Below are 15,058 nucleotides of genomic sequence, written 5' to 3' on the forward strand. Positions count from 1 at the left end.
AAAGACAATTAATATCTTTTCTACCTCATTCGCTTTCAATAAAATAAATCACCAAAAGATAATGTAGACAGGTCACAAAGCAGCAGTTTAACAAAAAGCTAAACCAGTGCAAATGAGTCCGTTCCACTACTTGTTGAAACCCCATGCTTGTTAGAAACAGCTCTCTAATGACTTAGCAGCATCCATGCTTCCTGAAATGGGGTCATTTGGATTGGAATAGGATATTCTGAACCCTTTGGATCCCATCCTTTATAATAAATTTCATATACTTCATTGGGTCACCTGGGGATTTGCATTTGGTGATGAGGATAAAAATGTATTTTAGGGGTTACTCCACGATAACCTCTTTGTCTTGCAATTGCATTAGGAGCTGCTGTTGAGTTACCGGGTTAACTGAAGGAGCCCATTTCTGAAGCAAACATGGATACGACTAAAAAGGGAAAAGGAGAATGCTAAAGGATGGCAAATATAGAGGAAAGGGGACAGGATCATTTTCCTCTGTGGTAAGGCTCAGCACTTCCTCTCAAAAATCCCAGATGCTAAAGGTGTTACTGCTCATTTGGTGCAGCTGGATGCAGGAGTAACTCAGCTGCCTATTTTCTCGAGCAGGACAGCGCTCCATCTGTGGGAAGGCTGTTGATCCAGTTGGGGGGAAAGGGTGAAGAGGGAAAAACAAATCTCATCTTAGAAAACAACTTTTGTAATTTTACAAAGGTTACACTCCTTCTATCTCACTTGTGAGGCCAGTTCCACTAGCAGATTAACAAGAACTACTGCATCGTGACACAATAAATGATATAGCACCACAGTAGCTGGCACACACTCAGATATTTTCTTCCTTCCTGTGACTTTATCTCAGTTGTAAACTTGCACATAATCGAAACCCACTAATATTTCTCCAGAAATTGCAAAAGAAAAGAGCCGAAGGTGCACATTCACAGTTGGTAAGAGACAAGCTCTGACACCACAAATGTTTCCACATCTGATAAAAGAGACTTGAGAAGATAAGTGATGACATACTGTCTGCTACTGTGTTCTCTTCAAAAGGCGGATTGTCGATGCCGGGCTCATCTGTCCACACGGGAAGGGCGGGTGAGGTAAAGCTCTGCTCAGCTGGCACTATTCCCTGATCAGCGTCCAGAGATAAACTGCTGGGCTGCTCCAGCCCGCCGAGACCACTCTCGCCCTCTGCTTCTGCTTGCAGCTTGCTCGTTTTCCTTCTCTCCAGAGCAACCCTCCGATGGGAAGCCCCAGGACACCTGTGAAGACAACATTTGTATCATGGTTCAAGTCTGCAGCCCTATTTGTAGCACAAAATGCCCAAGTACTTCATCAAATTAAATTATTCTTCTTCAAAGCCACAGCTTTAAACACAGCCTTAAAAAAATATTAAACACACTGAATTTTAAGGCCAAAATATGTTTTAGTGGACAAAACCCCATTACTGCTTTCCTCACAAAACTTCTACGAGGTACTCTTTTGGCCATGAACTCAATGTGCTATAACACCTTCTGAATGTGGACTTACTCTGTTATCATAGAATGGTTTGGGTTGGAAAGGGCCTTCAAGATCATCTAGTTCAAGCCCTCTGCCATGGACAGGGACACCTTCCACTAGAAGGTGGATTCTGTACATTTCAATTTCTGGAAGATAACCTTGCTGGAAAGATTAAACAGGATGGTCAAAAAAAATCCACAGAAGAGAAGCCCTGTTCCAAGACACAACTGGAGACCCACTGAAGCCATCTCCTTTCACCTTAGTAAGCCAGAAGAAGTAAGCATCATATTTTCCTGGGCTCATTCAAGGGATTAAAGAGATGAAAATTTTACCTATATTGCAATCTAAGCGTTGAAATACTGAAAGAAAATTATGCTTGTCTAGGAATCTGTATGAAAGGTTTAGCAAAAGTAACAGCTCTGTTCATCATCTCCTCTTGGACCAGTAGAAGGCGTTTACATCTCCCTCCTGTCTCCTGTTTTTAATTTCTGACTTCACATAGGAGGTGCAATTTTTTGTTTCCCTCATGCAGCAATGCTCCCTCAGCATTTGATGCTTCTCACTACGAACTCAGTTTTTTGAGTTTCCATTACTCTTAATGCAGTATTTTTTTTTTTTTGGGTTATGTTTAAAAGCCTCCAATAGTTTATTGCATAAAAGGGCCACAATGTTGCAAATTCATGGAAAGTCTTCATTTATCGAATCATTTTGCACTTACAGGTACATAATTAGATGTGGACATCAATCTTACATATGCCTCTGTGACAGTTCTGCCAGTGTCTGATAAATCACGTCTTACAGTATTCGATGCCCTTAAAGTTCCTGCTTCTGAAGGTGCTGACCACCTAAAAAACACTCATACTGTAGCAGTGCCAGAAAAAAAGGAATCACATTCTTGAAAGGACTCAGTGTTTGAGAATTTGGCAGATTGTTATAACAAAAGAAGAAATTATTTATTTTTGCAAGAGAAGAAATGTGTCAACAGAGTAAAAGACAGCAGAAGCCTAATGACATCCTAACTTGTTAAACCAGAATGTTTTGAGAATCATGACTCTGTTCTGACATTCTGTAAAAGGGATTTGGTAATTATATGGTTAGACTGTTTCAGCAGGGATTTTGAAGATAACCTGCTAACAAAGTTTTCAGATCCAAAGAATGTTGATAAAGCTTTTGTGACCCCCAGCCATGTTGTAAATACATGATACCTATTTTTTTTTTTTTGATATACATAGAACGATAGAAATGGTTGTGGTTGGGCCCCATCCTGCCTGTCCTTGAACACTTTCAGCAATGGGGCAGCCGCAGATTTCTGGGAAACTTCTTCCAGTGCCTCACCACTCTCACAGAACAGAATTTCATCCTATTATTTAACCTAAATCTACCCTTTTTCAGTTTAAAGCCATTCCCCTTGACCTATCACTACATGCCCTTACAAAAAATCCCTCTCCAGCCCTCTTACATCCGTTTTAGATACTGAAAGGTGCTATAAGGCCTCCCTGGAGCTTTGCCTTCTCCATGTTTCGAAGAAAAGAAAAAAGGTAATCAAATATGCTCTGAAATATGCAAAAAACCATACATTAGAGACAGTTCACATTATGACATGATGCATTTCAGAAATAATTCCTTGGGGCTTTTCCCAAAGCAACTGCTGGTCATTTGGTTCTTCAAAGCTAAGAAAGTGTAAGCATGAAAGATGAAAATTATTTGACAGGTTTTGCTTTGTGAAAATGTTTCTATTATTTTAATGATGGAACACAACCCTATCTTTTGGCTCTGCCCAGACAGTATTTACTACAGAAAACCACTGGCACAGTGGGACTGATTGGCCAATATATCTGTCTGGTGATAGAGGCACACAATTACAGGTGAAAATCACCAGGAAATTTCTATCACCGACCATTTCACAATGCAAACCTCAACATAAAAGTCCCAAAAGACCAAGAAAAATAAGGACGCTATCACTTCCCTCAGTATTTCTAACATACTTTAACTTGACGGGTTAGCCACATGCTCCCTCAAATCTTCACACGGTCAACAGGGAAAGAAAATAAAATAAAGGAACAGTCTCCAACATCACTCACTTCGGCAGCAACACAGCAAGGGGTAAATGCTCTTGCAGAGAAAACCTTTTGTCTGCTGGGAGCTCTGACAGACATGCTCTCACACACTGATTCACAAGAATTTAGGACAAAACCACCCCAAGCCGTGTGTCCTTGCTGTCCCTGAACTGCTGTGCTATAAAAGTGGTGCTCCTTCAGCAAGGAGGCAAATGAACAGAAACCAACACTGTCAGAGAACCACGCTTCAATCCCACTGAGCCTGACATCAGAGTCCAGCCTTACTGGACTACTTCCGAGAGCAAGATACTTCCTTAGGTACCACCTACCAAACCACTGTGCTGTTGTTGACTCTGACTCAGCCATCTCACAAGGCCTGAGGAGCTCAAAAGACCTGCTCGAGGTGGCAAAGCACACCTTGGAGTTTTGGGTTTTTTTGAGCTGTGTCAAACCAGGACAGCATGAAACTCATCCCTGGAAGTGTCCTATTTCTGTCAAAGCCTCCTAAACCACAGCCAGGTCCTCCTCCACCCTCCTACACAGAGCACATTCTCCCATCATTACCTGCCAGCTGATGAAAGTCATCACACAAAATATAAATAGATTTGAGGTTTATTTTTGCCAATGATGTTTAATTAGCATTTCAAAAGCTAGCGTCAAGAAATGTAAACAGCCTCCTGAGCACACCTACTCAGTTCAGCGGAATCCCTTTTGCGCAGCACTGTATGAGGCAAAAAAGGGGAAAACCCCACAGATTCTACCCCAAATTAACCAGTAATTGCAATAGACTCTGAATTTCAGTCTAGTATAGTGCAACTGCATTGCCAAAAAAGTAGTTGTCTAGTGGAGACATTAATTCATGGGATGCCAGTTTCTAGGTCTTTAAACACAGCATGCTGCCTACCAAGCAGCCAAGCCCTGTACTGGTATTCAAGCAGATCTAAACGGAGATTTTTCCTTTTCACTTGCAACATAAAAAGATTTTTACTGGCAGTAAGAATGTATTATTCACAAACAGCAAAACCATACAGCAGTTCTAACAGTTACAAAGTGCCAATAAATCTCCAGAGGTGCACACTTTCACTAATACCAAATATCTGGGATAAAAAGCATTTTGGACTAATCTTGTAACAAGTTATGTACACAGATGGGCATCTCATGATGAAAACAAGCTTTGAAGGTTGGATTCCTTTACTCATGAAAACATTCTCATAAAACAAATTGCATAAATAAGGGTTGAATTCAAACTTATAGAAATGGCATCTTGAATCTACCTACAAGGCCAGAATACCTTGTCTAGGAGCAAGAACAAAGGCAGGACTGTTTTAAGAATATTTAGAAATTCCTTAATTTCTTTCATGAAACAAGACGCTCAAGAGAAAGATTCCAACTCAAACTATTCTATGCTAAAGCAACTGAGTGATATTATTTAATGGGAAGATTGAAGGGCAGTTATTCTAGGGATGTAAAATTAGCTTCAGCTTATATTTCACTTCTTCCTCTACCCTCTTTAGCACCAGCTTCTGCTCAGTTCTGGATGGTGACAAAGTATAGCTTTTACCTTCAATTTTTCTTAATTCATATCAGACAGAGAAGAAAAATGGCTCTTTTTGTTTGGTGGGTTTTTGTTGGGTTTTTTTTACTGCCAAGTCTGCTGGATTTCTCATTTAAAAGCTGACTTCTTGGAACACTAGCGGCAATCCCTCTTTGCTGATAAAAAGAGCTTTCATACAAAATTAAGATGTAGTTTACAGGGTATTTCTGTGGAATAACAGTAGGAGCTTGAAAAACACATTTGCTCACTGACTACTGAAAAGAAAGAATTCATTGTAACCTACGCCATCAGCTTCTGCCCAGTCTAGTGGTTTGATAAAAGCAAACACACTAAATAACCTCAGACCAGTTGCACTAAATCATTTTCCAAGCAGGAGCTGTATTTAAGCAAAGACTGCAAAGAAGCAACCCAAGTGCCTTTGCTATTGCTCATAAAACTTTGCCAGCAAAACGACCTTAAGCAGTAATTCTGGCAAGATTTACAGCTGCAATTCAAAGTAAAACCTGATGCTGCTTTGGAAAGTTAAGTGTCTGGGGAGTTTTTTTTGACAGGGAAAAAAAGAAGGGAAAAAGAGAAGAAAATGGGGGAAATGAGGCACCAGGAGTTACCTAGGTTTAGGAGTCAGAGAAGACTAAGGAAATAAAAAAAGAGTGGTTTTGGTGCATACTTCTCTCTCCCACCCAAGAGCAGCTTACAATGTTGTCAACACGCTTCAGAGCAGAGAACAACCACAGATTGTTTACCTTTCAAGCAATGGATAGAACCCATAGGGCATGGAAAAACTATGAATCTGTTGCCTATCCACTTACTCAAAAGAGGGTTAAATCCCATAGATCCTCTTCACTTCTGGTGTTTGAAGTGCCAGGCAGGGACAGTGCTTGCAGCTAACATGGGAGAGGGTGGGAAGAACAGGACTCACCAACACTGTCATAAACACCAAAATAACTGGGATTGCCATGATTTTATATGATAAAATTGTGTACCTTTACAATTTGTTTTCCCATGGCTTTTGTTACTCTAAATCCATATATTAAGCATGCTGAGTGACACACAATGAATAGCCCAATTGTTTCTTCAATTCCAAAAAAGGCAATCCTATATAAAGTTCAAACTTAACTTGACATAAAATTATCTGCAATGTTGCCCAGTCAGAAAAATGTCTCCATCCAAAATGATAACTTAAGCTACCATAGGGAAATACAGGAGGTGAAAGCTAAAGCCCAACTCAAAAGCCATAAACACAATACCTGACCCTCTCATTATAAAGTTGTATGAATGTCACAATATGTTTTTGTACAATGGACTTTTTTCAGTTCTGAAAAACCCGTAAGAATTTAACCAAATTAAAATTGTACACAGAAAATCTCAGTAACTTTTTGTTGGATTTTCTTCTCATAAATTTACCTTTGATATTTAGAAATCACAGAATCACAGCATTAACTAGGTTGGAAAAAACCTTTGAGACCATTGAGTCCAACCCATGACTGAACACCACCACTATGTGAACTAGATCATGGCACTGAGATCCACACCCAGTCTTGGCCTTGAACGATTACAGGGAATGAAACTGGCACTTACTTTACCAAACATTAACACATTTTCTATACCAAGTGACTGAAAAACAGTACATTACTCATATGGTTCTTTCCTTTAAATCGTATTACATGCATTGTGTTTAACTTTAAAAACCAAGTTTGCAAGTGAATGTAATGAAACTCAAGAGTTTAAGAAATCAAGAGTATTTTCTTTGTGCAACAAGGTATCATGGAGTGCAATTAGTGACTGTGAAGTAATCAGGTTTGTGTCTGATGCCTCTCATCTCCTTGTGGGAGCATCTTGCGGTAACCTTACAGTCTGAGGCACCTGGTGGATACAATGACATTTTCTTCCATCTTTTATGTTCAAATGGAGACAATTAAAAAAACACTGGAAAACCCCAGTGTGAAGGTTTTTAGACAGTGAAAATTAACCAGCCATACTGCTTTTCTCAGAAACAGAAACCAGCTCATGTAAAGGCGTGTTGAGACTGGTTTATATTAATCAATGCTGACAATTACAATAATACTGAATTTTGTATTTCTTTCCTAAATGTAATGATCAGCAGTAGAATTTTACTGGATTCACTAATCCATATAGAATTAAATTCAAACTACGCAGTTACTGCCATCATTTATGTCAGCAATGACAATTTAGAGGTGTTCAGATGTTTGCAAATAAACTTAATTGGAAACTGTAAATCACCATATACTCAAAACGTGTATCAGCCAAGATAACCAAGACAACAGAAGGAATTGAAAATGAGCAGCCTTCTGCAACGGAAAGCTTTTTTCCAGTTGACAAACAGGAAAAGCCTGTGACTCAGCTCACTTGGATTCCATAATAACCCTGTGCATTAAGTAAATGGATATTTCACATATACTTAAAGAGGGCATACATAGTGTTCTATGTACAAATAAACTACATGATCCTGTTGTAAACAGCCCTAATATCATTCAAGAAGATGTCAGCCAAGGAAAAAGGACTGAAGAGGTGAGGGATATGACCGTGAGAAACCAGAAGACGAATCAAATATTTAGCAGCAGTCTTGCTAGCATTTTGCTTTTTATTAAAATTGAATCCGTTTAATACCAGGATTATAAATCATGAAATAGTTAGGCCTCCTCATGACCCCCAAGTCATCATTTAGATCAGAAACTTGCCACAAGGAAACAAGCAAGTGCTTAAGCTAACACGGAAACCACATGGAGAATTTAAAGAAGATAAAAATCTAGAGAGAAAGGCTCCTCATTAGTCCCTGTACCTCCCTGACATGGACACCATACTACAACAATGAAAAATACCCAGGCAGATCCAGGCTCACCACAGTCCACAGGGCTGCTGCATGTTCTGCATGCCCAGAGTCCTCCCAAGCTCTGAATCCCCAGAATGCTCAGGATGTGTGGAAAAAGGAAGAGGGCACACTGGAAGTATGAACGCAAACGAACAGTTTCCAAGGCAGATGGTATCTGTCCTTTTCCCCTTCTCTGCAGAGCACTTGCCTGCACGCACACCCACACCACGCACATGCTCCCAATGTCCTCTGCAACATCATTGTTCACCTGAAGATGGTCTCCAAGAGTATCCAAATGGACAAAGACCAAGACCTGGAAAGGAGTCCATGGAGAAGGTCTGTGCACCTCTCAAATGAACCCTTCTGTCTGGGTGGTCACCAGTGTCACTGGACTGGACTAAAGGCAGGCAGAGAAGGCCCACCAGTCCTGAGAGATACCATGTCCATCTGCCTACCTCAGAACCAATTCTGATGTAACTATTCCTGATGAAAATTTGTTTAACGTGTTCATAAACACTTCTAAAAATGGGGAATGGACAACTACCACCTAACCAATCTATGCTGGTGCCCAACCATTGTAAAGCTTTTTTTCCTAAAATCTGAACTTAATATTCTTGCTCCTATTGCACCATTTCTCTCCTCTTTGCAGACAGAGTCTGCACATCTCTTAATTCCCCCCCCCCCCAGCTTTTTTCCCCCTAATCAACTGCCATTGTATTTTATTTTTCTTGATAAATCATTTTCTTCAGACCTCTAATGATCTACGTCATTCTCCCTATGGCTATCACCAAGCATTCTTCACTATTTTCTGGTGTGATGTACAAAAAAAGGGTAATCCAGTGCATTGCCTGTGCGCAGTTACAGACTGACCATTTCCTACGGTCTTTTGCCGTGAATTTAAAAGCCACCACCAACTCTCTCCCCCTCTCCTGCCCCCAATTTCTACTGGTACACAAACTGGCCACAAACAAGGGTGTAGGGAAAATGCAATGCAAGCACCTGCAGCACTCACCTGTTTTTAAGATGTGCCGCTAGGTCACATCGCTGCATCACTTCCTGACACACAGAAGAGAAGGGGCACAAAACAAAGAGCTTGTCTAACAGTTTATGAACAAGGATGCTGGATTTTTTGCAGAGTTTAAAATGGAGTCTTTTTCGATCCAATGGGCAGAAATCCTTCTCCTGCAGAAAGTTCCTTAGGCACTTGTAGCAGAAAGTGTGTCCACAGGGAGTGTCCAATGGCTGCAACAAGGGCTGAAGGCAAATGTGGCAGACCAAGTCATCATCCACTTCGTTCTGGTAGTTGTAGAGATGGTTCTCCCTTGTCCAGTGCTGCTGGCCACACTCAAAGCACAGAGGGTTCAAGGAGGCATTCTGCTCCACTGCAGCCATGTCATCACCTGTAGTCCCCATTTTACAGCTAAGAAGGCTGACGGATCCTTCTCCTCTTCCTTCTCATAGGATGGGGATACTCATGTAAAGCTCACAGCGAAGCAACTTCTTCCAGGGTGACTTATATATGCTCTTCAGTCAAGTGTCATTTTCTACAACAAATAAAGAAATAGAAATTATTCATTTTACAGGAAATATGGAAGTTCTCTTCAAAACATTTGACTTCTGGGTTTACCAAAATACAACAGCTAGATAGATCGGGGAATATTCCTGTTTTCTGTGAATTTGTCATAGAAAAGAACAATAAAAAATCCACAAATACGAATCCTTTTACAACACAAACATTTTACGGCTTCATAAGGGCTGCTGCAGTGCACAGTCTTCACCTGCAAGATGACCATTTTGTGACAGCAAGGACACCACATTATGCATTGTCACACTTAGAAGCATGCAATTAGCAGCTGGCACAAAAATACCTTATCGTGGAATGATGGTTATATGATCAAATAATTAAATGTGTTCTTTAATATGAGATAACAATTTTAATCTGGTTCTACTCTATTTTTAGGATTTTGACTATACAGAATATTAGATTATTAGCAAAGTTCTAAATACACTGCATTGAAAATAACAGCAAACGGCTTACCCTGGTTCCTTCCATTAGTAATATTGCAGATATATCATCACTTACTTCTAGGTTTTCTCTGTGGATTGCTACATAGTAAGAAGGACTAAGTAATCCTTCTTACTGCTACACAGTAAGAAGGATTCTATCCAGTACGCCCCATCTGATTTAGTACAGAGGCCAGTAGTAAAAATATGGAATAAACTAGCAATATGAAACTACGGATTTCAAACAACTTCCTTGTTTTGCTTTTTACCTAACAAAGTTACAGCATACTCAGTGTGGCAAGAAAAGACTGTAGGTCTGTCACCATGGGATTTATTTTCTAAACTTTTTATGTTATTAAACTTTGCCCCTCTTAAAATAGCTGCTTGGGCAGGAAGTTGTGCAGCCATCAGTCTGCAATTTCAAACACTAAATCCTTATCCCTCCCAGCCTTATTTACCCTTCTCTCCCTTACAGAATCACATTGCCTGACACACACAGCCTCATGATTTAAAAAATAAAACAAATTTCCTCACAGTCTTAAGACACCTCCATCTTTGTTAGTTTTGGTAAGCGTTCTCACTTGCGAGGGAAGGAAAAAAAAAATCAAATCAGAGCAATGCTTACTTTGTGCCTAAATTCTTTATTGCAATTCAGCAAGCAACACTCATGACAGACCTACTGTTTTCTAGCAGAGTAGTAGCAAGCATACAGAGAAATGAAAACTAGTAGTCTAGGTATCAGCCCATCATCTTTATTCTGGCTGTTGAAATGCAGTTCTAAACATATTCTGAAATTCATGTGGAACACATACATTTCCCCGTCTTACATTCTATGAGATTCCCTATTTTGATTTTTGCCCCTTAACCTCACACAGCCAAGCACAAGACTTAGAGCACATTTTACAAGGATTATTATATCCTTTGACGCAAAAAGGATTAAATAGTAATTTGTAATCCAGGCTCCTATTCTGCCATGGAAATTGATGCTCATCATTGCCCTGTCTCGTAGTAGATAATGTGCACCTTCTGGAAAGGATTTCACAAGGGAAGAACATAGCAGTTCTTTGTTGCTGGAGACTAAGAATGCAAAATGAGACCCCAAAAGAGATTAGTCAAAAAACCAGTCTTAAACATATCATGTAAGAGCTCAAAGACTGGAGAGCAGATAAGGAAAGCAGCGCACGGGGCCCTCGTGCTCAAACCACAGCTCTCTCGCTCTGCATTCATGCTGCTGGATTAATGCAGAAGGGATGAGACCCACCTAATGGCTGGTCTTTATGTAATGCAAAATAAACCAGATAAATGTTCTAGAAAAAACACAGCACTGATTTATGACTTTACCAAATTATTTTGTCACTCAAGGCACCAGGGGAGGAATATATGGCGTGAGTTGTATTGTGCTCGGGGGTACCTGCAACACCAACAGGCCCTGCAGAGCAAAGTGACACGCAGAACAGGCAGCAAAAACCACTATACGAGTGTGCTGTCCAAACTGTAGACCTGTTGCTACTACTGACTATGACCAGGAATCTCCCTCCTTCTCCAAGCAACCAAAATCCCAACAAAGGACCAAGTCCTGTTACACAGAATCATAAAATATTCTGAGTTGGAAGGGACCCATCAGGATCATCGAGTCCAACTCCTGGCCCTGCACAGAACACCCCAAGAATCACACTGTGTGCCTGAGAGCATTGTCCAAACTCTTCTTGAACTCTGTCAGGCTTGGTGCTGTTACCACGTCCCTGGGGATACCATTCTAGTGCTCAACCACCCTCTAGATGAGAAACTTTTTCTTGATATCCAACCTAAACCTCCCCTGCCTCAGCTTCATGCTGGTCACGATGAGTGCGGATATCAGTACTTGCCCCTTGACCTTCCCCCATGAGGATGCTGAAGACCATCAGCGAGGCTATGGAAAAACCCAAGCACCATTCTGTGCACTGCTGTACTGGAGATCCAGTTAGGACCCCTGAGAGTGAGCATCCCAAATTCACCTCCTTGAAGGCTTCTAGTGTTTCTATCCTTTGAAGTCAATGTAACTCACATGGCAGTCTGTGACAGAGCACAAGGCAGTGTCATACAGTAAATATACCCATGAGGTATTTTGACCTCTATGACTGGCTATGGTCAAAGATACCTCTCTTTTAGGAGGTTGTAATTAAATCCTTTTCTGTGTTAAAAACTTTAGCAAGTCTCTATAAATTTTGAACAAAAGGTAAAAGCAGAGAAGTCACTGAGCAACCAGGCATTCACTGCCATGTTATAATGACAAGCCTTCTCTCTTAGAGAGGGTACACCCAGAGACAGGCTCTACTTACTGAAATCACAAGAGCTTGTCACTTTATTGCCCACCACTGCAGGAGGTGAGCAGACACACCTGTTCCTAGGGCTGACCCATCCCAGTGTCTGAATGCTGCTGGTGCAGGGACAAATGCCCTGGGCTGTGCTTTGCTGCAGAGGTGCTACCCTGGGCCAGAGACAGGCTATTCCTGGTGGCAGCCGACATTGCCTCGGTGCTGCCAGTGCCCCGGTAGTTTAAACCATCAATAAATGCCATATAAACTAAGTCCACCACCTCTTCTGCAGTGGATGTGACCACCCTTCCACCACCTCTCTGCCAGCAGTGCTGTGGAAGAAAGGAATTGTGGATTACAGCATGAAGATTCAAAAGAAAAAAAAATCCCACTGGCACTACCCAAAAAACCCTAAACCAACAAAAATAAATAAATAAATAAAGACACCACCACCCCCACCCCCCCAAAAAAAAAATTTAAAAAATCAAAATTTCTTTACTTTCACACTGCTGTGCTGTACTTGGGGCAAGCCCATTCCATGACTGAGGAAACACTCACCAGGAGTTTTATTGTTCATACGCTGTGGCTGACTCATTATTGATCTAAGGACTTTTTACCATCTGTTCCCAGTGCAAAATATCAATTTATTTACAAAGTTCACAAACACAGAATTTGTGGTCTGAGCAACAGCTGGGATGACTAGCCAGGACTACACTTCCCTGATGTAAAGTACTATATCCCTGAAATCCACAATACCAGAGCACTGCCATTTAAAATACCCTACTTCGACCCTCTTTCTGCATCCCTTATATTATTTTCTGTATCTCTTATCACAGCAGATCACCAGCTCCACAGGATGATAACAGCCCAGGAAAGCTGCAAACAGGAAAAATAACCAGAATTATAAAAAATATGAAGTGGGTAAAAGAGGCAGCCAGGCCTGTTATTCAAGTCATGCAATTCCCTAGAAAGTAATTTTCCCAGGACTTCATTGAAACAGTCAAATAGTGCAGGTGGTGCCCTGCTTTCAGTTTTAAATTACAATCTACTTGGGAACTGGACAAGACTGGACATCCAGCTGTGCAAATTTTTATTTTATTTTTTTAACTGGAGTGTGTGCAAGAGAAATTTTATAGTGAAAAAGACAGCCTTATCCTTAGGCCTCCTCTAGTTCTGATTTATTGATTCAACAAACATTCTCTGGAGAAGCTCGACACGTTTTTACAAAAGCAGAAGATGTCAGTCTTTATACATACATCAGATTTCACAATGTTTATTCCTTCTGTCTGAATGGGCACTATTAAAATTAAAAAAAGCAAACCACAAGCAAACTGGAATTGTAGCAATAATTTAACCTTTTAACTGTAGTTGTCTTTACATAAGTCACAAATAATTAACACTAGTTCCAGTTTGAAGTTAATGGAAACATGTATTTTGCAATTAATAGTCGCAGAGATTTAAGCAACATATTTCTAAAGTATCTTATTAAAATCCTAGAGATTTACAGCCCATTAACTGACTGTTCAAAAAACCCAAGTATACCCCAGAAGTAAACAACTATGCAAAACATCCATCTTACTAACTAATCTCTTTAAAAATTACCTTTAATATACCCCAATTTTCTATTTTGTTTACAACTGTCTATACAATTTTCTCAACCAAAAGCAAATGTCAAAAGAACACCCTGAGATGAATGACACTCCTGTTCCTTTGGAGGACTCCATTGTCCCTGTATCCCAAAACAGCTGGGATGCAAATCTCATTTCTGCACCTGAAAACTCTAACCAGAAGGGATGTATTTGCACAGAGATCTCTCTAACCACTGAATCAATGATTAATTTCTACGGTGTAGTTTAAAGCAGCTGCAAGTGAAAAACTGTCCACTTGTATTTTCCCCTTGATTAAAGGCCACTGGGTATTGGTTCTCCTCTTCATCCCAGAGGAGATGAGATCCCAAAATTTTGCTGCCTGCTGGCATCACAGGAATGCCTTAGTATAACCCTTCCTTATCCCTCTCCAGTATGGAAAGGGAGCATATGGAAAAAATTGTAACAGCCACAGTGAAGGTTTCATGTGACCCTGAATTCAGGCAGTCCTGTCCTGGGCAGGCAGATTTGACCTTGCAAGGCAATACATAACACACAGCAATCAATAACTCTGAACAACAGCACAGCCGTCACCCTGGATTTCAGGAAAGGTTGGCTTAATTTTAAAAGGTCACAGGATTTCCAAAATCTGTTCTCCGTGGCCCCTGACTGCCTAAGGTAACTAGGAAGGGTCTCGTAATTCCCAAATTCCCCTGCTTCATTCAAATGCCACAGCTGTGAAAAGGCTCTCTGAGCAGTCAGGAGTGGATCGACATAAGCCCCAGGAAAGGGTAACTAGACAGTGGTTAAAACCATTGCTTAAAACCACATCATAACATTAATTAAACATTAGTTCTTAGTTCCCAGTCCAGTATTCTTCACAAAATTACAGAATCAGGCTGATGACTTCTAACTGTTCTCAAAGCAGACCCTAGCTTAAGTGGAAGAATAAAAGACAGAAGAAATTAATAAAAAACATAATGAGAATAAATAGCTAGCAAACATCACCACAGGGGAAAAATGTTATTTCCCATCTCCCAATAAGTGTGACCTAGCTCATTAGATACAATCTCTGCTTTAATATTAAAGCCATATAGCAAACAAGTGATCCAACATGTATTGACTTTACATATCCATGTTAATCATACTGATATCCAAGGGCTGCACTGCCTTCAAACACCAAATCCCGATCCAATCCTTGTCCAAGTTTATGAGGCAATAATCCTGTTAGACTC

General features: G+C 40.5%; 1 protein-coding gene across 4 annotated transcripts in view; it reads right to left on the bottom strand.

Moving 5' to 3' along the window:
• Positions 1-15,058, bottom strand: part of LNX2 (ligand of numb-protein X 2) — a 59,606-nt gene that overhangs the window by 17,325 nt on the left and 27,223 nt on the right. For 3 of the 4 annotated variants that reach the window (XM_048294956.1, XM_048294959.1, XM_048294957.1), the window contains exons 2-3: positions 8,952-9,483; positions 1,021-1,259 (exon numbers count right to left, since the gene is read on the bottom strand). In XM_048294956.1, coding sequence (XP_048150913.1) covers positions 1,021-1,259; positions 8,952-9,352 — 640 coding nt within the window. In that variant the 5' untranslated portion in view covers positions 9,353-9,483. Of the gene's footprint in view, positions 1-1,020; positions 1,260-8,951; positions 9,484-12,518; positions 12,570-15,058 lie in introns of all 4 variants that reach the window. The other variant, XM_048294958.1, reaches the window with a different exon arrangement.

The sequence above is a fragment of the Corvus hawaiiensis genome, chromosome 2, assembly GCF_020740725.1.
Source record: "Corvus hawaiiensis isolate bCorHaw1 chromosome 2, bCorHaw1.pri.cur, whole genome shotgun sequence".
Lineage (NCBI taxonomy): Eukaryota > Metazoa > Chordata > Aves > Passeriformes > Corvidae > Corvus > Corvus hawaiiensis.